At 35.9% G+C, this 23,687-nt stretch overlaps 2 protein-coding genes across 2 annotated transcripts in view; both read right to left on the bottom strand.

The window, feature by feature from the left end:
- Positions 1–23,687, bottom strand: part of LOC131068285 (uncharacterized) — a 63,751-nt gene that overhangs the window by 11,974 nt on the left and 28,090 nt on the right. Inside the window, exon 2 of the mRNA XM_058003457.2 lies at positions 465–765. Within this exon, the coding sequence (XP_057859440.1) occupies positions 465–765 (301 nt within the window). The remainder of the gene's footprint in view (positions 1–464; positions 766–23,687) is intronic.
- Positions 14,683–17,222, bottom strand: LOC131859919 (uncharacterized). Its single transcript, XM_059214197.1, has 3 exons — positions 16,092–17,222; positions 15,248–15,946; positions 14,683–15,114 (listed from the first exon to the last, which is right to left on the bottom strand). The coding sequence occupies exons 1-3, from the start codon at positions 16,158–16,160 to the stop codon at positions 14,767–14,769; spliced, it is 1,116 nt and encodes a 371-aa protein (XP_059070180.1). The 5' UTR covers positions 16,161–17,222; the 3' UTR covers positions 14,683–14,766.

The following is a 23,687-nucleotide window of genomic DNA, read 5'->3' as shown; positions in this document are numbered from 1 at the left end:
TTGAAGGAGCAACATAGAAGGTGGTACTTTGCTTTGAAAGTTGGTGCTTCCTAAAGGAGATATTGGTGTCTCTCTAGTAGGTTGGTGCCTACGAATTCAGTTGTGAGAGTTGGTGTTTCCAGTGGGTTGGTGCGTACGAATCTTTGTTAAGGGGATTGGTGTCCCTTGTAGGTTGATGCCTACAAAGTTGTACGAAGAATTTATATAAAAGCATTGCTGTGTCGTGATTTTCTCCCGCAAGGGTTTCCACGTAAAGCATGTGTTCTACTTGTGGTGTGTAATTGTTGCATCTTAAATTGTTGTTATCATGCAATTGATATGCTTATGGTATTAGGGCTGAAAAAGTAACAGATTGTTGTTATCCTAATTCTTTAAAATGGCCTCCGTGCATAACTATGTGTTTAAAACACTAAAAGATTTTTATATAAAGACATGGGGGTATTTCACTTGCCATCTATACATACCAAGCTTTTGGGCATCACCAAACCATTTGCTCATGAGATTAGCAATCCGAACATTGATAAACACTGCTCCAGATTCTTTTGCTATTGCTTTGGCAAGCAATGTTTTCCCAGTTCCAGGAGGGCCATATAATAATACTCCTTTTTGAGGTCCTAAGAGCTTTCCATGTGCAAATAAATTAGGCCTTTGTAACGGGAGAATAACTAGTTCATGCAGTGCTTGTTTAACTCCATCAAGCCCCCCAATTGAGTCAAAGGAAACATCAATATCATCTGGATTGATGACATCACATGCAATTATATCCTGCATTACCAAGGAAAGAAAAATCAAGTACATGACTGAACTATACAGTAATCAGACCAAAAAAAACCAATTCCCATAAATATGAAAAAAGCAATCAAACAAGATGTTTAAATACAGGCCATAAGTACAAATTAAAGTGTTATTATCATCACATTTCAGTCACTATTTAGATGAAACATAAGCATGACATCTATTGGGTTCCATACTTAGTCCATGTCCAGCACTTGCAAGTTAGATTATTTATAGATCATGTGACTACCCAGTAAGCATAGTTAAATTGCGTACATGATATAAAATACACACTCTGGGACAGATCCATATCTGACCATAACACATTAACGATTATCCCAAGTTCCACGCAAGCATGACAATTTCTATAATTTCTACAAAAAGCTGTTTTCCTAATTAAGCATTGGAGAAGAAATTTGCCAAGAGTATCTAATTATAAGAATAATGCACGAGTAAAAATATACTAATTGAGAGCATTTATGAAAACAAAATGAAAATAGCAATGCTCCAGTTGTAATAATGTCAAAACTGAGACATAACTTGCACATATTTTCATCAGCAACTGTCGGTAAGACTTTACCACCAGAATAAAACAATCTACATAAGACTCAAAATTTGCCAAAATACCCTAACTTAACACATTAATGGTCACTGACAGTTAGCTATCGGTTTAATATCTCTGTTAGGATTAAGGCACCATTTACCATGCAATTCTATGTATAATTTATGTCTCTCCAACATTCTTGGAGAGTGCCCTTGGATGCCTAAGATGTAATTGAAAAATATTTTGTAGTTAAGATTCCTTGTGAGTCTTGGCATTAATTGTCGTATGCATTGATGAAGGAGGTGAAGCACAACAGTGGCAGCCACAGTTGACTTTACACTAAATGCACTTTCCCAATTCTAGGTGCTACAATTGAGGAGTGGATAATCTTGTATGACAGATGGGGCCCACGTGAGTTGCCGACTCCAAAATGGCGCACTATACTAGAGTCTATGAGCAATTGACAGTTATGAAAGCAAAGATGCTTTTGCACCCATGTGAAGTAATTTATCAGTTTACTATTCTCCAAAGTTGTTATCCAATGCGAATGTGTAGTTTTTGCATGTGCATGATACCATGGTTCTGGTATCCATTGTTTCGGTAAACCATTTATGGTTTGTTCATCTCTTAAGGGTATGAAATAGTGGTTTCATAATATTGCTTGTGAACAAGTGTTGCTTGAATGTTGTCAAAGTGACAAGAGAGTTAGTGTGTTGGATGTATCTCATTCTTGAAGATTAATACATGCTTGTCCTCTTTCTCATGTGTTTTTTCCAAAAGGGTTTCTCCATGTAAATCTTGTGTCCATATGATTTGTTGATTTTATTTTTGTTGCTAATTATATGCAATCACTTAAACATCATATGGTAATCCTTAGATAAAGAAATTTATTTCAAAGTTGCATACACTTGAAAGAAATTTTATTGCAATAGTTTCTTTGTTTCTCAACATTTGGTATAAGAGCTAATAGTGGTTGCCTATTTAACAAGAAAATAAGTCATTTGATACATCTAATGAAGCTTTGTGGAAATTGGACAAAGAACCATTCGGTTGTGTCTTGCAAATTATGTCCTCTTGAGTGTTTTAGAGGAGACCACCACATTCAAGTTGTGTAAAAGAATAGGTGATATCTATCAAACTACAAGTCTTATTAACAATAATATCTCAAAAGACAATTGTATTCATTAAAAAATAAAAGATTGTGATTCCATTGCAAAACATTTAGATGTGTTTAATTTAATTTTAAACTAGCTTGCTTCTATAGATGTTAAGTTGGAAGTTGAGGATAAACGCATCTTATCATTTTGCTCTTTACTTGGGAAAATCTAAGTATTGACATTAATGTCAATTGCGCAAAGTCAAAAATGGAAAATCTTATCACTACTCTACTCTCAAAGGAGATGAAAAGGAAATCCATAAACAAGGGCTCAAAAGATGCTTTGCATGTATGAGAAAGATTCAAATAAAACAGAAGGTCTCAAGGGGACAGGAAAAAAGATAGATCAAAGTCTAAATGACATTCTAAAACCCTAAGAAAGAGCGGAATAAAATTTTGAAATTGTGCAAAGAGAGACATGTAAACAAAGAATGCAAAAACAAGAAAAAAGTTTAGATTCCTCCACAAGAGTCTTTTGATGATGGTGAAGATGATGCTTTATTTATTTCCACTAACACTATAAGTGACGATGCTTGGCTTATTGATTCAAGTTACTCCTACCATATGACTCCTCACAAAAAGTGATTTTCTACATATGGAACTTATGATGGAGGGGAGGTTTTCCTTGGAGACAACAATACCAAATCAATTGTTGGAAGATCAATTGTGTTCGAGTGATGGAAGAGTTAAAACCCTTGATCAGTTTTTGCTTGGCTTATTGATTCAAGTTACTCCTACCATATGACTCCTCACAAAGAGTGGTTTTCTACATATGGAACTTATGATGGAGGGGAGGTTTTCCTTGGAGACAACAATACCAAATGGATTGTTGGAAGGTCAATTGTGTTCAAGTGATGGAAGAGTTAAAACCCTTGATCAATTTTTGCATATTCCAAGACTTGCTACAAATTTATTTTATTATCCAAGTTAAATGATTTATGTGTGCATGTAACATTTGGCAAGTTTTGTCGTAGGTAGGTAAGAGAGGACTTGATGGTTGGCAAAGGATCTCAAATTGGAACCTTTTTTAGGATGAAAGTCTCCACATATTAAAATTCTACCAGTGTAACTGACATTGAAAATACAAGAAAGTTGTGACACCAATGTTGGAGCCATATGAGTGAAAATGGATAAGACCATTGTTAATTTAAAATTGGTTGATAGTTTTTTCGGTTATTCTGTTGGCAGAAATAATTTTTATGAAAATTGCATGTTTAGAAAACAAATTAGATCTTTGTTTCCTATTGGAAGTAATAGAGCTAAGAGCTTGTTAGAAAACAATCATTTGGATGTGTTTGGTCTAATGAATGTGTGTTCTATAGGTAAATCTCATTATTTTGTTACATTCATTAATGATTTCTCTAGATAAACCTGGATTTATTTTATACATTCAAAATCTAAAGTTTTCAATAAGTTTAAGAAATCTAAACCCTTAGTTGAGAAGCAAAGAAATTATAACATAAAGGTGTTGAGATCTTATAATGGTGGTGAATCTTGTACCAAGACATTTGATGAATTCTGTAAGCATGCAGGTATTTTTTGGCAAAAAACAACACCCTACAATCTCCAAAAAAATTGGGCAGCAAAAAGAACGAACTGAAAACTAATTGGAAAAGAGCTGGAAGCATGCTAAGCATTACACAGCTAGATTGGTTCTTTTAGGCAAAGGCTGTAAAACTATTTGTTATTTGATTAATCGATCTCTGTCTTCAACTCTTGGTAATAAAACTCCTTATGAAGTGTCTCAAGAAAAAGAAATCTTAAATTACATCAAATAGCTCAGAAATGGATCTCCATTGGTTACCATAGAAATGTTGAAGGTTAAAAACTTTGGAATCCTCTGACCCAAAAAATATTTTTTTACAGAGATGTGATTTTCAAGGAGTTTGGTGCTTATTCAAGTGAAAAACAACCAAAAGAAAAAGAAAAAAAAACAATAGAAAAACAAGAAGATGCACATGTGGAAGAACAATTAAATGAATCAATGGATGGAGAAGAAGAGGGTTTAGATGATGATGTGAAGAAAGAGCACACGGGGTAGAGCCCGTCACTCCTACCTTAAAGAGATCCACAAGAAAACGAGACCCAATTGACAGGTATAGCCCACCAAATTTTTGTTGTACATTTTAATTGTTGAGTAATAACAATGAACCTAGATCTTATAGGGAGGCTCTCTTTTTAGAGGATGTGGGTATTAGATGCAATTCATGTAAAAGAGATGATGGCCTTCGACAATTGTGACACCCGAAATCTTGTTAATTTGCTTAATGGAAGAAAGCCCATTGATTGCAAATGTGTGTGCAAAAAAATTCAGTGCAGACAGTTGATTGGAGCGATACAAGGCCAAACTAGTGGCCAAGAGCTACTCCCAAAGAGAAGAGATTGATTTTAGGAAAATTTTCTTTCCTATTGCTAATTCATCTTCTATTAGATTCATTTTATTTGTTACTACAGCTTGTAATTTTGAGATTGACCAAATAAATGTTAAAATTATTTTCTTGCATGGGTATCTTGAAAGGAGATTTATATGATTGATCATTTTGTTGTAAAAGGAAAGGAACATTTGGTTTGCAAGTTGAAATGATCATTGTATGGTCTAAACAGCCACCTAGGATGTTGTATTAGAAGTTTGATGTCTTTGCATTGAGTTTGTGTTTTGTTAAGAGCAAGGAAGACCATTGTGTTTATGTTAAAAATTATTCATGATCAAATTCTAATCATTATGTTCTATGTGAACGACATGTTGTTTATTGGTAACAACATGGTGATGATCAAGGAGCTCACAACTCAGCTTTTTGGCACATACGATATGAAGAACGTGGGGGCTACAAAGTATATTCTTGAGATGGAGATCAATACGGTTGGGTACAAAAAGATTTGGTTGAGTTAAAGTATGTGAATACTATTTTGCAATTGAGTATGCATGGTTGTAAACTAGTGAGTATTCCATTTCCTATTGGTACTAATTTTAGATGTGTCCTAAATCTGATGATAATTTTCATGAGACATCTAAGGTGCCTTAGATTAGTGTTGTTGGTAGTTTGATTTATGCAATGATTTGCAGTAAACCAAATATAGCCCAAGCACTACGAATATTAAACAGGTTTGTCTAACCTATTGGAGAGCATTGGGCTTTCGTTAAGAAGGCATTTAAATATTTGTGTGGAATTGTTTGTGTTATCCTAGTACCAATGTTGTGGACACGTCATTGTTCATACAAATATTTGTTAATGCGAATTGGTCAAGTGACTTCAATAGTCAAAGGTCTACAAATGGTTGTGTTTTCTTTGTTTGGAGGTGCAATGAGTTGGATGAGTAAAAAGCAACGCATGGTCATTTTATCAACCACAAAAGCAGTGGTTGCTACGCATGCCAATAAGGAGGAGTCGGTATTGCAAAGACTCAATACAAACGTTGCTTTTGATTGCAAGATTATTAAAATTGAATGTGATAGAGTGCTATTTGTTTGGCCAAGGATCCCTTGTATCAAGCTTTAGTAAACATGTTGATGTTCAATATCATTTTGTATGAAAAAATGGTTGAGAATGGTAAGGTCCTGTTGATGTGTATTTTGTACACGACCAAACACAGAATAAAATACCCAGAGGTATCTTATCCTCTCTTGAATAAAGTCTCTGAATGCTGAAGATGTCGCGAAAGGATCAATCGGGATGACTTCAAGGTTCTGCTTTGTAGGATCTCTACATGTGGATAAGCACCAGTGGTCGTTGTGTTTGTTGTTTCTTCAAGGGGCCTTACGTACTTTCAAAGAAAGCTTGTCCGTGTTACTTCCTTTCAAATGAGGGAACAAGATTTTCCTAATGCTGACAGATTTTCAAAAATATCAAAAGATAAGGGTTTCAAGGAAGAGATACTTAAACTAATCCTAAGGATGACTCAATGAAGGCTACACTTGATAAGATTCTACCAATTTCAGTATCGCCAAGAAATTACAACTCTACTGGAATTGATGCAATCTTCTAAGGGGATTCAATAGCTTTCAAATCATCAAGGATATAGATACTATCATAGAGATACATATCAATACTTCCAATAATGATTGAATTCTTAATCAATCTTAATGTTTCCAGTTGACCACACAAGGCGTCCTCACAATTAGTAAGAAACTAGTGGTTTGGAATGTGAATCTTATCAAAGATCAAGCACAACAATTCGTCCTTCAAACTTAAAATTTAAATGCTATTTCAACTTGGAGTGATTCAAGAAGATAAACAATCATGAAGATAGCCACAAGTATTGCAATAAAACACCATAACTTCAATATTTTATTGATCTCATAGCCAAATGGACGACAATTGTTCAAAATTCTTTCTTCACTACTCAATCTTGCTACAACAATGACTAATTTCTCTCCAACTTTCTAACTTTCTAAAGTTCTAAACTCTTTTTCTCTAACTTTTGAAAATGAAATGAGTGAGAGCATATATAGCATCCTCAAATACAATGAACGGCTTGGATCAATTCGAGATCAATGGCCAAGATTTTACAATGAAACCCTAATTAGGGTTTGTTACAACAAACTTAATTCTGACCAATGAAATAATTGCATTATTTGGACACATGTCTTCTCTGGAATATTCGACCAATGGATAGCCGATGTAGGTACATCGAAGTTTGTGCCATCTTTAATGAGTCAGGTACATTGAATCTGAACATGTTGAGGTGGACCAACCCGACTGGAGGAGTGGTGACTAGGATGCCACCTTGTCTAACACTTGGTTGATGCTCAATTTGGTGATGCTTTCCTTCAAATGCTGGACTGGAAGATAGATGGAGAAGGTCGTCCTTAATGATGTTGGACTGGAGGAGATCGTCCTTGTCCGGGCTTGATCTTGTTTGATGAGAGTCTGCCAGGTAGTTGATCCTCCGGCTTTGGGGGTCGTCATTTGATGCCTACACAAAAACTTAAAATTAGTTTTTGAGTACAATATCTTAAAACATAGGATCTAAGACCTCTCAAGGGAATAATTCAAAACATTAATTTGAAAATGACATGATAAATCAAGAATTATAAATTCTCAAATTAATTATGAATGGAAATTAGATTTTTCAAGACTTAGACTTTAAAAGATTGCTATGAAATCAAAATAAGTCTTGAATAGAAACTTCAAAAATTTGATTCTTCATACCTCCTTCTTTGAAAGCTTAACTATGAACCTTGGAAAAAATGAAGAAAGAAGATCAGATTTTGCTGGATAAGGATTGGATTTTGGTCTCCCTTTGGATGCTTTATGCCTCAATTAACCTTCAAAAGAACTTTGCCTTCCACTAGCCTCCAACCACTTAGCAAATTCTGGAAATTAGCCTCCAATTTAGCAAGAAATTCGCCTCCAATCTGGTATAATTCGCTCCTCCAATCTGCTCTTGAAATTCGCATGAGAAGAATAATGAATGAATGATTTGAAAATGCTACAACACTCCTCTCTTATATAGGGCACTCACCCTAATTAACCATGAGGCCGACCTAAGTTTTTAGCAATAAAACAAATAAAATCCCCTTTAGAAGGAGGCCGACTTGCTTATAAAAGCAAAGAAATGGATTTTGAGCACTCCCCTTCATTTTTTAAATTTTAAAATTAATTTCAAGGCTTCCAAGGTGGATTTTTTGTTTATTTTAAGGCTTGAAAATTAATTAATTCAATTATAAAGGCCTTAAATTATGCAAATTTGATCTAGCTCCCCCAAATGTCTTAGTTTTGGCAAATTTAGTGAAAATTGAGGAATATTGAGGTTTGATTGAGGCTTAATGAAGTTTCCTTTCTCCCTTGGGCATTGAAATATCCAAGATGATGAAGGTCTAAACCATTTCAAGACTTATTTGAGCCTCACATCCAGACTTGCTCACTTCATGAGTCAAAAATTTTCACAACCTAGATTTGTAAATTCTCATGCTCTTGTCTTCACAATCTTGCAATTTACCCTTGACTCACTCTAACAAGGTTGAATGATAGGATTTTTTATGATTTCGCCCTGGACCCTTTGGAAGGGTCAGGAGAGATTTTTCAAATTAGGACTTGAATATCTCATTTTCTTGACTCCAAAATATTCTGGAAGGCGAGCTCATGCTTGTTTTGTCCTAATCAAAGTCTTGCATTTCAAATTTTAGCATTTCTCATGAGGAAATTAGGTGAAAATGTGATTTTCGCCCTGGACCCTTTGGAAGGGTCAGGAGCGATTTTTACCTTTTAGGTCAAAATTCACCTTAGTTTGATCATTAATCTCCTCCAAGGCAATCTCCAGGGTCTGTTCATCTCAATCACTGAGTTGGCTTATCAATTTTTGAAGGAAATATTGTTCTTTTGGGAATTTCGCTCTGGACCCTTTGGAAGGGTAAGGAGCAAAATTCTCTCCTGAGCTCAAAATTCTCATTTTTTGAAGGTCTAAATTTCTTCAAGGCATTCATTCCAAATGGCTTCTTTTACTATAATCCAAGCCTAGTTTTACTTGAATTTTGGAGGAAAAGGTGTCTTTGATGTTTTTCGCCCTGGACCCTTTGGAAGGGTCAGGAGCGATTTTCCTTGCTTAGGCTTACTCCTCCATCATTCTGACTTCAATCCACCCCTCAAGGCTAGGCAATGGTCTTCTTCATTCACTCCACCCAAGCTTGGTTTGTTCTTGTAAGGCAAAATAGGGGATTTTGAGATTTTCGCCCTGGACCCTTTGGAAGGGTCAGGAGCGAAAATCTTGCTCTGACCTAGAATCATCATTTTTTGAAACAAACATCCACTCCAAGGTGGTCTCAAGGACAATTTCTACCTTGGTCTAGTCTTGTCTTAACACTAACTTGAAAGGAACATGTTGGTTTTAGGATTTTCACTCTGGACCCTTTGGAAGGGTCAGGAGCGAAAATCTTGTTTTAGGGCTATCTTGCCATCCTTCCAACTTCAAACCACTTCCAAGGCATAGAACACACTTCCTCATATCCATTCAAGCCATAAAAACCAAAAGTTGTCTTGGCCTTGCAAGGAAAATAGGTGTTTTTAGAAATTTCGCCCTGGACCCTTTGGAAGGGTCAGGAGCAAAATTCACTATTTGGCTCAATTCCTTCACTTTTCAATGATTTCTTAGCACTTCAAGTCACTCCCAAGGGCAATTCCTTCTTGGTTTTACCTTATCCCACACTTGTCCTAGCAAAACTTGATAGCCAAAAGAAGTTTTGAGAAAATTCGCTCTGGACCCTTTGGAAGGGTCAGGAGCTAAATTCTCAATCTTGACCAAAAATCTTCATTTTTTCACCTTGAAACTTCTTTGCTAAGTGGGATTTCATCTTTCATCATGCTAGGAATAAAGTTTCATGTCCAAGAAAGGCTAAAAAAATAGGTTTATAAGGAATTTCGCTCTGGACCCTTTGGAAGGGTCAAGAGCGAAATTTCCTTTCCTAGCCAGAATCCTTCATTTTCATGACTTCTAAACATGCCCAAGGGTTTCAACATGCTCTTTCTTCCTTTCATCATGTCTTAGACATCACAATTTGACCAAACAAGACAAAAAATGCCTCCTATAGAAATTTTCGCTCTGGACCCTTTGGAAGGGTCAGGAGCGAATTTCTCATTTTAGGCCTATTCCATCATCATTTCAAGTTAAATTCATCTCAAAGGAAGAAAACACTACTCCTCTCTCATCCAAGCCATAAAAACCAAAACTTGACTTGATTTTGCAAGAAAAATAGGTGATTGAAGAATTTTCGCCCTGGACCCTTTGGAAGGGTCAGGAGCAAAAATTCTCCTTTTGGGCAAAATCCTTCATTTTCCCAAGTTAAAACATCTTCAAGAGGCAAAGCAAGTTGTTCTTGTTTCATTCATGCCAAAAACTTGACCACCTTCACGGCACAATAAGAGCTTTTGAGAATTTCGCTCTGGACCCTTTGGAAGGTCAAGAGCGAATTTCTCATTTTGTCCAAAATTCTTCATTTTTACATGCTTCCAAATCTTCAAAGCTATCAAATAATGTCCAATCTTCATTCCAAGAGACCCTGCACATCAAAACTCAGCCAAAGTTAGGAAGAAATAAGCTCTAAGGTGATTTTCGCTCTGGACCCTTTGGAAGGGTCAGGAGCGAAATCTCCATTCTAGGCCAGATTGCTCAGTTTTCAAGTTTCAAACTACCTCACAAGGCAAAGTTAGGTCATTTTCCAAGCTAAGAACAAGGTTGCAAGTCTGTCCAAGGCAAGAAATAGGGTTTAGGATGAAATTCGCTCTGGACCCTCTGGAAGGGTCAGGAGCGAAATTCTCCTTCAAGCATCATCTTGCTCTTCAAAAATTAATCAAGTCCCTCTCCAGGCAAGAACATATCAATCTACCCTCAAACATGCCCTAGGAAGCATCATTCAGTCAAAAATGAGAAGAAAAAAAAATGTTTACAATGATTTTCACCCTGGACCCTTTGGAAGGGTCAGGAGCGAAATTGACATTTTTAGGCTAGATGTTACCTTGATTCGCTTCATCCTCCATCAAACTTGATCAAACCAACTCCTTTTCTTCACTGGCTTTGCTCAACTGACTTAGACAGGGAAACAAACAGGACTCTAACAAGAAAACCCTCAAATCTAGTCCTGACCTGACCTAAGGCCTATTCACCCTGTTCCTTGATCAAACCAACTTGACTCTCCTGAAAGGGCATGCTTCATTATAGCAATCTTGAGGTTTCAGGCAGACGACTAACAACTCTAAAAAGCAAGGCTAGACTCAACTTGAAAGAAACCCTAAAACGAGCTTCAGAGATTAGCCCTAATCTAGCCAGCCCAGGCAAACCACTCACTCACTAAAAAAAACTAGAAAGCAGAGAGAAAAACAAGCAAAGAGAAAGCAAAACCTAAAGCAAAAAGAGGGGGTCCCCATTCTAATGGGGCGATGTGTGAAACGGTCACAACAGGTCCTAATAGAGAAAGATGACACTCTAGATAATATTACAAATTCACTTACAAAGCTAATAACCACAAATAATTTCTCTAGGTACAAAAAGGTCATGGGCCTTGATTCTTGTACTTAATTGTATTTATTTTTCCTATGGATTTATTTGCAATCTCTAAAGCTACTGGGAGAATGTTAAGATTAAGGTGCCCTTTACCTTGCAATCCTATGTATATTTTACGTATCTACAAGACTTACAAAGTGTTCACGGACGCTTAAGGCGAAATATGAAAACATTTTGTAACTACAATTCCTCAAGAAACACAACATTATTTGTCATATGCATTCATGAAAGAGGTAGCGCACAACAATGCTAGTTACAATTGACTTTGGACTCACTCAATTCACTTTCCCAATTCTAGGTGTTGGGATCAAAGAATGAAGAATCTTGTATGACAAATGGGACCCACATAAGTGGCCACTCCAAAATAGAGCACCATACTTCAGGATGTGAACCATCGAGAGTTATGAAAACAAAGATGTCTTTGCAGTTACATTTACTATTCTAGAGGCCAACTGATCACACTCATGTGATGTCCATGTGAGTCATTTATCAGTTTACTATTCTCAAAAGATGCTCTTCAAAATGTGTGAATGGGTTTTTTGGATGATACCATGGATTTGATATCCATTGTTTTGGTAAACCATTTATGGTTTTGTCCTCTATTTGTGCCTATATTGAGGATATGAAATAGTGGTTTCATAAGATTGTTTTGCAAGTACAAAGGTGCTATTGAAGCGCTATCAAAGTGAAGAATGTTAGTGAGTTGGAATTGAAGATTAATGCATACTTGTTCTCTTTCTCCTATGGAATTTCTCCTCGATAGGAATTCTCCATGTAAATCCTATGTTGATATAGTTTATAGATTTTACTCTTATTGTTAATTTTATTCAATCACTTAAACGTCATATGATAATTCAAAATGGAAACCTGCTAATAATCTCTTACATCTTTTATCAAAGCCTGCTAACACAAAAGTTCAGGGCAGACTTAACCCCTGGCCCATTCAAAATAAGCCATATTAACTGCATCAAATTGTTGCTCTTTTGTAGGTAGATTTCAACATCGAGGCCTTACTATTAAAGACTCATTCCTTATCCTTTTTAGATGTACCACTCTGTTCTAATATATACTGAAGACTTCAATATTAATCTTAATATGAAAATGGTTCCACACAAGTATTGTACCTGTTTACAAACTGCAGATAAAATTTAACCTGCTGAAACTCATTTACAACTTGGCTTTCAAATGAGAAAGACCTTTATTGCTCAAATACCATCATCAATGCATTGCCCTCCATTACAAATATTCTATAGTTGAGTGTTCCCAGCACAGGTGTAGTCGCCAAGAGGAGCTTCAGTTGCTTGAAAGCCTTGACTGTCTACCGCATGCAGAATTGAACCTGCTGATCCAATACACTACTATCTATTGCAAATGTTCTGAAGCTAGGTGCATAGCAGCAAAGCTCACCAAGTACTTGAAAAACTCACAAGTACTCGCAAGCCAAATTGCCAAGTGACTTACTCACACAAAAACTCATCAGCTATTTTTCCCTCTAAAATTGGAGGGTCAATGGGACAAGTTGCAAGTTTTTTGGTTAATAACTCATTCATTTCTCGCTTGCAGTTAAAAAAATGTGACTTTACTTCGTTCTCACACATGATGAATAAATCAAGGCACCCGACAACAAGGGGATTGTCAATGAAGATTTCTATGGTTTCAAAGGCCTTAACTTGGGCTCGCCATTGCCCCTCGAGCCTGTTGGGCCATTGCCCACAAACCCCCATGAGGGGCACTACTCCTCAGCCCCATTGGGGTCTCCACTTCCAAATCCTCATTAGTTATAGGGATCTCTTGTTAGATAAAAAAATTGATTACAATGTCGGAATGACAAGGAATTGCGACATAACTCGAGTATGCTAACTTAGATGTTTTTATCATACAACCTGCCCAAAATCTCTTTAGATGAGGCAACTTCTTCATATGACATGGCTAGTGGAAGTGGAATTGTAACTGATTTAGAGGTTAAAGTCATTTTTTGGTCTATGATATGTATTAAACTCTAATTTTGATTTATATATGATGGAAACCAATAATATGCTCTACAAATTTAGTAATGTGTGTGTTTTTGAAGAATATTTTTAAAATTTATGTATTTTAAAATGTTCGATAAAGTTGCCAAGTTATTTTTCTTCAAGTTTTTGCATAGTCCCAAGTTTTTAAATTTTTTGAGCTTGCCAGTTATTGCCGAATCCGAAACTTTCAACAATGGTGGGTGTTCCTAGCACTGTTGTAGGTGTTAAAAAGCTTTAGCTCTACCACACCGTATTTAAATGACTCTTGGTCTAACATGATCGGTCAAGGGGATACCCATACAAAGAAAAAAACTGTAGTCCCTTAAAGATTTTATGGTGCTTGCAAACCTTGAATTGCTTGAATCTTATATGTCTATATTGACTCTATATGACCTATGTTACCATGGTATGGAGATTCATTGATTTTTGCAACCTAAGGTTCAATATGACTTGTAAAGTATATACAAAAGGTTTAGAAAAATAAAAAATAAAAGGTTAATCTTAAAATTTAAGGTTATTAAGAATAAACCAAAAAAAAAAAATTACCAATAATTGATTAATTCAAAATATCAAATAAATCATGAAATTGATATATCACATAGGTTGATATTATTTTGTTTGAGTAAAACAGTCAATAGTCAAACTCAAGAACTATATGAATAAATCAATATATGGCTACTCATCAAGAGCCATTCATATCAGCAATTGGTTCGAAATGAGTTAGATCACAGTTGAGTTGTGTGTTCTTTTCATGACTTTCTTCTAAAGTTTTCCAATTCTTTTTTGTTATGAATGTCTTTTAGAAATACATATACGCCTAGAGTAGCCTCGATTTTGCTTGGGTACATCTTGAATTATGCAAGACAACTACAAGACAGACCCAAGAGTTGCCCAAACCAGTACCAGTACTGGAATCTTTTGGGCTCTCCAAGGCAGTACCTGGTTACATAGAAATTGATCCCTTCATTTCAAGCTAGGTTGCCGGTTCGGGTTCGAAGAACCCGATACGCCGGTACTGCAAAATTTTGAAAAGGGGTTTGGGTTCGTTAGTACAAAAATATGTAAATTTTATATATATATATTGATATTTGTGAAGCCTACAAGCATGAATTAAAATATGCATGTCACGTAGCATCATATAAACAACAAAACAAACATAAACTTGTAATCATAGCATCATGATCATACCATAATTGATAATAGCATCATATACATCAAGTTTAATATCAAAATGACAAAATATTCAAGTATCATTGTTTCAACTTTCAACAATATAAACTTAAAGTTTAATCATCAAATGGATCATCTAATTCATCCTCCTCCTCATTGACATTGACATTAGATGAGCCAATGCCACTTGCACTTGCACTATAAGTTGGCTCAATTTCCGAGTCATCAAATGTCAATGCAAGAAGCTGAGAAGCAGGAGCATCCAAATCAGTATGCTCTGGCTCTATATACCACATCTTTGTTTCCCCTTGTGTGTAGTCATGTTGCTTGTGTGAAAGAAGACGTAGGTTGGAATGCACATATACTAAATTCTCCGCTCTTTTTGATAGCAGCCTATTGCACTTTACTGAGTGGATGAAAGAGTATGTGCTCCAATTTCTTTCTGAAGCAGATGAACTAGCAACCTATGAAGACAAAGTAAACAATTAAAGTTATACATTAATAAAAATAAAATTACTAGCAACCTATGAAGACAAAGTAATAAACTATAAATAAACTAAAACTTGTAAATTTAGAATTTTAATTAATTAAACTTACTTGTGATAAAACTTTTATAGCGAGGGGTTGTAGGTGTTGGAAGCATGTGCCATGGAAGTACCACCAGCTATGAGCATCTTTCTTGGATCTATGACGAAGTGCATCAACACTTAGACCAATCCCATTTGCGAATTCTATGAACTCATTTGTAACAACATCTCGCAAATCATCATCGGGATATAGTCTAAGAAATGCTGCCTTGTACCCATCAGATACTTCTAGATCTCTCCATGGTGGAATCCTTCCTGGTTTATCAAGAAACTGATTGCTATAGTACTTAGGTGTCAAGGCATAGGCAAGAAGGTGCAAAGGAGTGGTCATCTTATTCCACCTCTCTACAATAATTACTTCTAGTTCTTTGAAGAATTTCTCCTGAGGATCATTCTCTTTTTCATTTATAGTGACCTTTATTTTTTCAAGCATTGAATCAATGCCATCATAAATCTCACCTATGCAAAGCCTATCCATGTCTGTATAGCGAATCATGCTCATGATGGGCTCAATGATACTTAGGAGATATGTAACAAGATCCCACCATTTCTCATTCAATATTCTATCCCTAATTTTTTCTGCCCTCTCAGTGCTACTTTGCTTCCATACAGTCCAATTGGTGTTGATCACCATATTGCATAGTGCCACTCTAACTTTCACAAGTCGTCTTAAGACGATTGTGTTTGATGCAAAACGGGTCTCAGCAACCTATAACACAAATTAATGCCAAATGATTAAAAAATAAAGCCAAACTTTAAAGAAGAATACGCAATATAGCTTACACAATGATATTATTAACATTGAAAATTCAAAAAAATCAAAAAATGTAAAATTAAATTACCATTTCACTTACCTTCAATAGCTCCAAATTCGAATAGGTTCTAAAAATGCCTTGAGACATGTGGTGGTTTGTGATGAACATCTAGATGTCCTCAGCCTCTGCATACACATCTCTGATCCATTTTAATTTTTGCCCAATCCTTTGTAGCATAAGATTGAGTGAATGCACCGCACAAGGTGTCCAAAAGATGTGATCATAGCGTTGCTCAACCAACAAACCAGCAGCTCTACAATTTTTTGCATTGTCCGTTATGACTTGGACAACATTGCGGGATCCCACAGACTCAATGGCAGAGATGAGAATTTCTACAATAAATTGGCCATCTTTTATTTGGCCCTCACAATCCACAGCTCTCAAAAACATTGCCCCTTTAGGGGACACCGCTATGACATTGATCAAGGGACGGTTTTTAGCATCTTTCCACCCATCTGAAACAATTGTTACACCTGTCTCAACCCATGAATCCCTTATGGGTTTCAATGCATCTTCAACCCTCTTCACCTCTTTCTCCAATAATGTTCCACGTACCTTCTCATAACCAGGGCCCTTATACCCTCTTGGTGCCTCATTAACACTTTTTATCATTTGCTTCCAATATGGGGAGCAAACAACATTGAATGACAACCCATTTGCATAAATGCACCTTACTATATCTTGGTCAGCATTGTCTCTACTCTCATTTTGGAATGTGGTTTCTAAAGGCTCCTTTGTTCTTTTACGTGTCAAGGGTGGTTCACTTTGAGGTTCATTTGTGGCAAAGAAGGGGTGGTCTTCTACTACAATACTGGGATTAGAAGGCCTTTGCATTCCCTTTGTTTTCTTTGATGCGGTTTGGTTCAATCTACAGGCTTCCCTCTCTTCTGCCGCCTCATGCTCCCTAATATATTTCATCACTGTCTCATCTGGTATAGGTTTACCATTTTTTCCAGGGCATTTTTTGATGCCTCTTCTTTTTATTCCACACAAATGGCCTACCACCCGATAATATGAACTATTACGTTCAATATCACATCCATGGCATTTCCAACGGAATCCCCCACCTCCCGGAAGTTGTTTTATAATGTCCACATATTTCCATAAGGGAGAATTTGGATATTTCTTTGTTTTGCAATTATTTGTTCATTGCCAATGGAGGAAGATGTAGATGCCATTCTAGTTCCTATCGCAAGAAATAAAATAAACATATTCAAAAACAAAAACTAAATAATGAAAAAAAATTCAAGTTTCATGTTTGACAATTTGTGAAACAAAAATAGTTGGAAAAAAATGTTTAAAAACCTACCTCTTGCAGCCAATGGAAGCTTGAAAATGTATGGAAATGATGCTGCAACACTTGTTGAAGCTTCTAAAATCAGTCTTCAACTCCTCCTCTTTGATCTTGGAAGCCAAATTTTGTTCACCCTTTCTTCAACCTGCTCTCATAAAAATTTTGTTTGCAACACAAATGAGGTGAAATGAGTCAATAAAATGTTTTAGAAGTGGTTTTTAGGTTATAACTTTCACTTTTTACAAGGTGGAATTGAAAAAAAAAAAAAATTGCTTTGTTTTTTGACTTTATGGGCCGCCCGGGTTCGACTGGGTCCGCCCGGGTTCGACTGGTCGAACCCACTCTGGGTTTTTCGAACCCCGGTCAAACCCAGGTCGAACTGGACCCGGTCGAACCCGGACCCGTACTAGGGCGTCCCAGGGGCGAACCCGGTAACCTAGATTTCAAGTCATACTCCAAACATTCAATTTCAGATTTTCAGTTTTCAAAATCACAACTTAAACCTACTAAGAGGGTGTATTTTTCTCCAGGAACTATATTACTGTATCCACTGAGCAATGGCAACAAGACAAGAATAATTCTGATGCTTATTTGTTCTAGAATGCTTTTGGGATGTCTTTCAGTTGCATTCTGTGTAGTTAATATCATGATCTTATATCCAAGCAAGAGAAGCAAGAGAAGCATGTTGCACACCACACACAACCATATGTCAGCCAAACATCAAAAGGATTTCATCCTGTTTATACATCATTATTATTCGATCTATTCTAAGCACACGTCCCTGGGGGTTTATACAAATCCCCTTTCTGGGGGCTGCAAGAATGGGAATGAAATATCCCTCTCCTGCCACCCAGCCCCCAATGAGAGGCTGTCCCTGGTGATGTCTCACTTTTGGGGGGGCATCCAGATTAACCCTCAACCATTATGGGTACATTGGACATCCCAGCAGTAAAAGAAAAAATAGGAACTTAAATTGATGGGAAAAAACACAAAAAAATGCTACAATAATCAACTCTTTGGCATTCATTTTGCTATACAAAAGCTAGATCATTGACAGGACAGCATCATTGATTAGAAGAAAGGAATAAATTATTCCAAAACACACAGACAATGATGAAAGTCAAGGAATTGTTAGATGGAAAGCAAGCTTGTGATTAGTGATCAATCAAGCGTGAGAGGCTGTCAACAAGTTTCATGAAGAGATCCTTATCATACGTTTCCAGAACGGAAACACTGAACCTTGAAACTTAATTTTTTGTTCAATAATGTCCTCAATGTGTCTATGAGACTAGACAAACTTACAAAAAGCCAGTAAAATTCATCAATATCATAATTGAATATATTTCAGAATGACACCATATGAGCTCATGTTTATATTTTTAGTAGATATATTCAGAATTCATGTATTAAAATTTCAACTTCTTTTACTTATTTTTAATTTATTTCTATTTTTAAAATTCAAATTTATATCTTATTTTAACAGCCACCCTCACCGTACACAAAATTTGGAGAAAAATTGCCATTCCCCATCCCACACTGTAATTATTGTACTTCGCATTGTCAAAAGAGAAGTTTGGAAAAGCAATTATCACCCTAAATTTTGACTTGTTGGCAGAGTGCCCTGTACCAATCTAGGTAAACAAAGTGCTTACCAAATTCTAGAATTTGCATTTATCTACATTACAGATTAATTATTGTTAGCTGTAACACTACAGAATATAATTCTGTGTGTAAGGAATGTATGATGTGGACCAAGAAACAGTGAGGAATTTTCAAATCCTCCCATTTTAATCTTAAAGGTACGGGATACCTAAAGTAAAACAACTAGTGCAAGCTCTATCACTTAAAAATTTAAAATCAAAAAAATGGAATAAACAAAGAAAATTAAACTAAAAATCAATATTTTAGGTCGAGATTTATTAGGAGTCATGAATGAGAAAAATGTGACAACTAATCAATCCAATTCTGCAATTATATGACATAGAAAGCTGCATAACCATGAGATAGTCCAAACTGACAACCATTTGTGCAGAGATGCGATAGTTTATTCAACAGGCATTAGATATGAGTTCAAATAATTAAAGCCAAAGAGATAATCTTCCAGATTTTTGAACCACAAAGCATATATTAACTTAAGATTTTTTTATAAAATGAACAGAGATTTAATAATATTCATCCAAATCTAAAATAGATCTATAACAATAGGAGCTTTCCAACTGACATTGCACAGGCTCATATTTATGTTTTTAGTAGATATATTTAACATTCATGTTTTGAAACTTCAGATACTTTTAATTATTTTTAATTTATTTGTATTTTAAAAATCCATATATTAGTTTTTTAATATTTTATGTTAATAGCCATCACCCCACCATACTCAAAATATATAAAAATATTTACTGTTGCCTTGTCCCACACCGCAATTATTATACTGTGCACAGCTAAAAAAAACTTTGGAATAGCAATTATCACCCTAAAGTAGGGATCCATTGGCAGAGCAGCTATATCACTTTAGGGAAAAACTGTTTCCGAAATGTTAATATTTTATTTCTATTTATTTTAATGATAGATTATCCTTGCCTATAAGAGATTCAAGACACTGCACAATATGATTAAGCTGTCTATAAGCATGCACAGTGTTGACCAAGCAACAGTGAGGGATTTTCAAATCGTCCCGTTTTAAGTTTTAAGGTACAAAATATCTGAAATAAAACAAACTAGTGGTAACAATCTAAACCAATTCAATCGCTGATGAAAGTTATAAATCAAATAAACGGAATAAACACACAAAATTGAACTCAACAATGAACATTTAGTTGGAGATATATTAGGAGTGATGAATGAGAAGAATGACAAAAATATGAGAAATGGCTCATCGGATTCTGCAACAATAGAAAATAGAGAGTTGCATAAACATGGCATAGTCCAAACTGACAACCATCTGTGTAGAGATACAATAGAGTATTCAACAGATGTTAGGTAACGTAAGTTCAAATAATTAAAGCCAAAAGAATCCGATTTGACAGATGTTCTAACCAAAAAGCAACTATTAACTTTGGAAATTCTCATATGCAAACAGAAATTTAATAATATTCATCCAAATCACAAACAGATCTAAAATAACAAGTATTCAGATCAAAGCAAATGCATAACTCAATTATGAATGTAAAAACACAATACAGATTTCTTACAGATAAAAGAATGGAGGTGCAATATTAGATTGCAACTAAAGAATTAACAAGGATTATCAGGTTTTCACAGTCCATGTTAATGATTGTAAAACTCTTTTGGAGTAAACTGTGTGTCAATTTTTAACATAGATGTTTTGGATCACACTCCACGATTCCAAAATCAGAATAAATTAGGCTATAGAGTGAAGATTACAGAAGCTAGAGCATATATCAAAGATCAAATGCCAAGAAGGTTAGGTTACCTAGAGAAAAACGGGAAGTTAATAGTGCAGTGAGGGTTAATATAATACAGAATGCAACTATTGCATGAAAAATAAAATTATATGACAACGAATTTATGAAAAGAGGGTTCTTGCTAAATATAAAAGCAGGAAAATTATAATAAACTAGTAGTGATAATAATAATTAAAAATTGAAATTCAATATAAAAAGGAATCTAATTATTTAGCAGTTAAAGCGAGATATAAGGGTAAGAGAAGTAGTGGAATGTGTAATTCGTGATGAAAGAAAGTGAGTGTGATGTGATAAAATCACAAAAGAACAAATAAAAGTACTGTAGGTAAAGAGGGGGAATACAGTAAATTTAATTGTGGAGAACAGGCCAAGCTGGAAACTACGAGAAAGTAATTAAAAGGATGAATAGAGTGTACAAGTGTTTGGTTAATTAAGTGCTAGGAAAATGCCAATGCAGAAAGAAAATAATGATGTGAAGAAAGTACGCAAAGAAGTAGAGCCGATTACAAGGAAAGAGATAAAAGTAAAGCATAAGGCTTCGTGATAAAGTATGAGGGGACAAAGAGCAAAAGAAAGAAAAATATATTAATGTCTATGAATGACCAAAAGTAGGTTGATAGGACTTAAGAAAGCAGCAGTATACGATAGACACTTCTAGGAAGAGAAACCTAGAAAGGTCTTGTTGTGACGTCTTCACACATCACCCCATTGCAAATGGGGACCCCCACTTTTCGCTTTTTAGAGTAGAAGTTTTGCCTAGTTTCCTAGTGTCTGCCTTTGCTTATGGGAGGGTTTTTGAATTTTGAATAGGATCACGTGTTTAAAATGTCAAAATGTTAGAGTGATCCTGAGTTTTGCCTAAGTCTAGGGGTTGCCTTAGGGTTTTGATTTACTCTTGCTAAGCGTTGAATTTTAAATTTGCCTTGACATTTGAGCGTAAATTTGCTAAAGTGTTGAAAGTCGGTGATATTTTTGTGCCTAAGCGTTAAGATGTCCTTTAGGGGTTATTTTCTCACTCCTAGGAATCTATTCAAGTCAAATTTGCACTTTCGTCTGATGAAATCTCTATTTTCTCACTCAAATTTTGATAAATTTGGCGCTGCCTCGGTGCGTTTTATTGAAAATTTTAAGTGTCCAGATGATTTTGAGTGGTTAAACTATAAAATTCCAAATGAAATTCCATGCTCTAAGGGTCAAAAAGTCAGATTCTTGATGGGAGGTGCTTTTCCCCCCACATTTCCGATGACCCATGATTTTCCACCACTCAAAATCCTGATGAGAGGTGAATTTCCCCTGGATTCCTAATTGACCTAATTTGTCCCCCACTCATTATCCAAACATGGGACGATTTTCCACCAGGGAGGTAAAATTTTGACTAAGTGTTGGGAAATCCTCCTGATGACCCACGTTTTTCCCCTGGGAGTGCGGATGACTTTGATGCGGACAATTTGATCAGGTTTGACAGATTTTAATGCGGATAATTGTCCTGATGAATGGTGAATTTCCCCAAGTATGAATGATGATGATTTTTGATCTGGATTTTTATCCAGCTAGGGGTCGTTTTCTCCAAAAGGCAATTGTGATGCCTTTGATGATTTTCAACTTGGATTTTTATCTAGACATGGGACGTTTTTCCCCAAGCTGGCCAAATTTAATTGTTTTGCATTCGATAATGATTATTTACTTATAAAAAACAATTATTTAATGATTTGCAATGATCATTTAATAATTAATTATTTTCCTAATGCAAATCGATTTTCCCAAGCAAGTTTTTATCCCACATTGCTTGTGTGGTGAAGTTTCAAGGAGAAAATAAGAATAAAAGAACCCAGCCAACATTAAAATATTATTAAAAGTGCTGATGGTGATGGCTAAATGGCTGATTGAAGGCAGATTGAAGGTCCCAACTGGGCAAGTTTGGCCCAAATGTCCATTGGACACCATTTTTGTGAGTTGGAGTTACAAATTTGAAGCACTTGTTTGCCCAATCAGACCAGGGCGCCATGTTTGGTGACCATTACAGCGAGCTTGGAGGACGATTTTCATGTCTTAGGGCGATTTTTATGAAGTGGCGCCATAGCTGAAGTTGGGCGAGTTTATTTGACAGGCTGATTCCTCCATATCTTGATGAATTTTGGTGATATTTTTGAGTGTTAAGGGGGGGCTGCCATTACTTTCAGACCTTGCTAGGCACCATTGCTAGGAGTTATTTGAACTCCATTGTTGGCTGGAAACTTCAATTTCCAGACTTATTTCTTCATCACTAGCCATCACACACTTAGGCGATTTTGTTTGGGGGCCTTTTGGAGGAGTTTTCTAAGCATTTTCTAAGAACACCATTGCTAGTGTCCGTCTGAGACTCCATTTTCAGGTTGTCTTCAGACTTATTCTTCATTTCCAGCTACCTCCATACTTTGTGCATCATCTTTATGAGTTTTTTGGGGCATTTGGTGGAGCTTCCATTGTTGATCTAATTCTGAAACTTCATTTTCAGATTTGTCTTCAAACTTAGATATTCATTACCAGCCCTTTGTTTGTGCCCAGGTTTGACAAACTTCACTCTGGGAAGGTGAAATCCATCAAATACAGGTGTTTCCTATGAGTGTGACAAGTTTAAATGACTAATTTATTGAAGTTGCAGGTTGTCTTCAGACATTGGGCAGCCATTGTTGGACCTTGGAGGGGTGTCTTCATACTTTAAGAACTAAAAATCAAACTTTTCCACACCCTTTTCCAAGCATTTTCAGAATTGTGGTATACTTCCGAGCACTAATTTTGACATTTTTCTGAGTTATCTTCAGACTGAAACTTCATTCCCAGCCACATACTTATGCCCAGGCGTGGCCATTTTTGAGCTTAGAAAGGTGAAACAACTTAAGTGCAAGCATGTGACATGGCTGTGAACACTTCCAGGCA

The sequence above is a fragment of the Cryptomeria japonica genome, chromosome 11, assembly GCF_030272615.1.
Source record: "Cryptomeria japonica chromosome 11, Sugi_1.0, whole genome shotgun sequence".
Taxonomy (NCBI): Eukaryota; Viridiplantae; Streptophyta; class Pinopsida; order Cupressales; family Cupressaceae; genus Cryptomeria; species Cryptomeria japonica.
The sequence above is the reverse complement of the archived record's forward strand: the minus strand, read 5'-3'. Positions and strand labels throughout refer to the sequence as shown.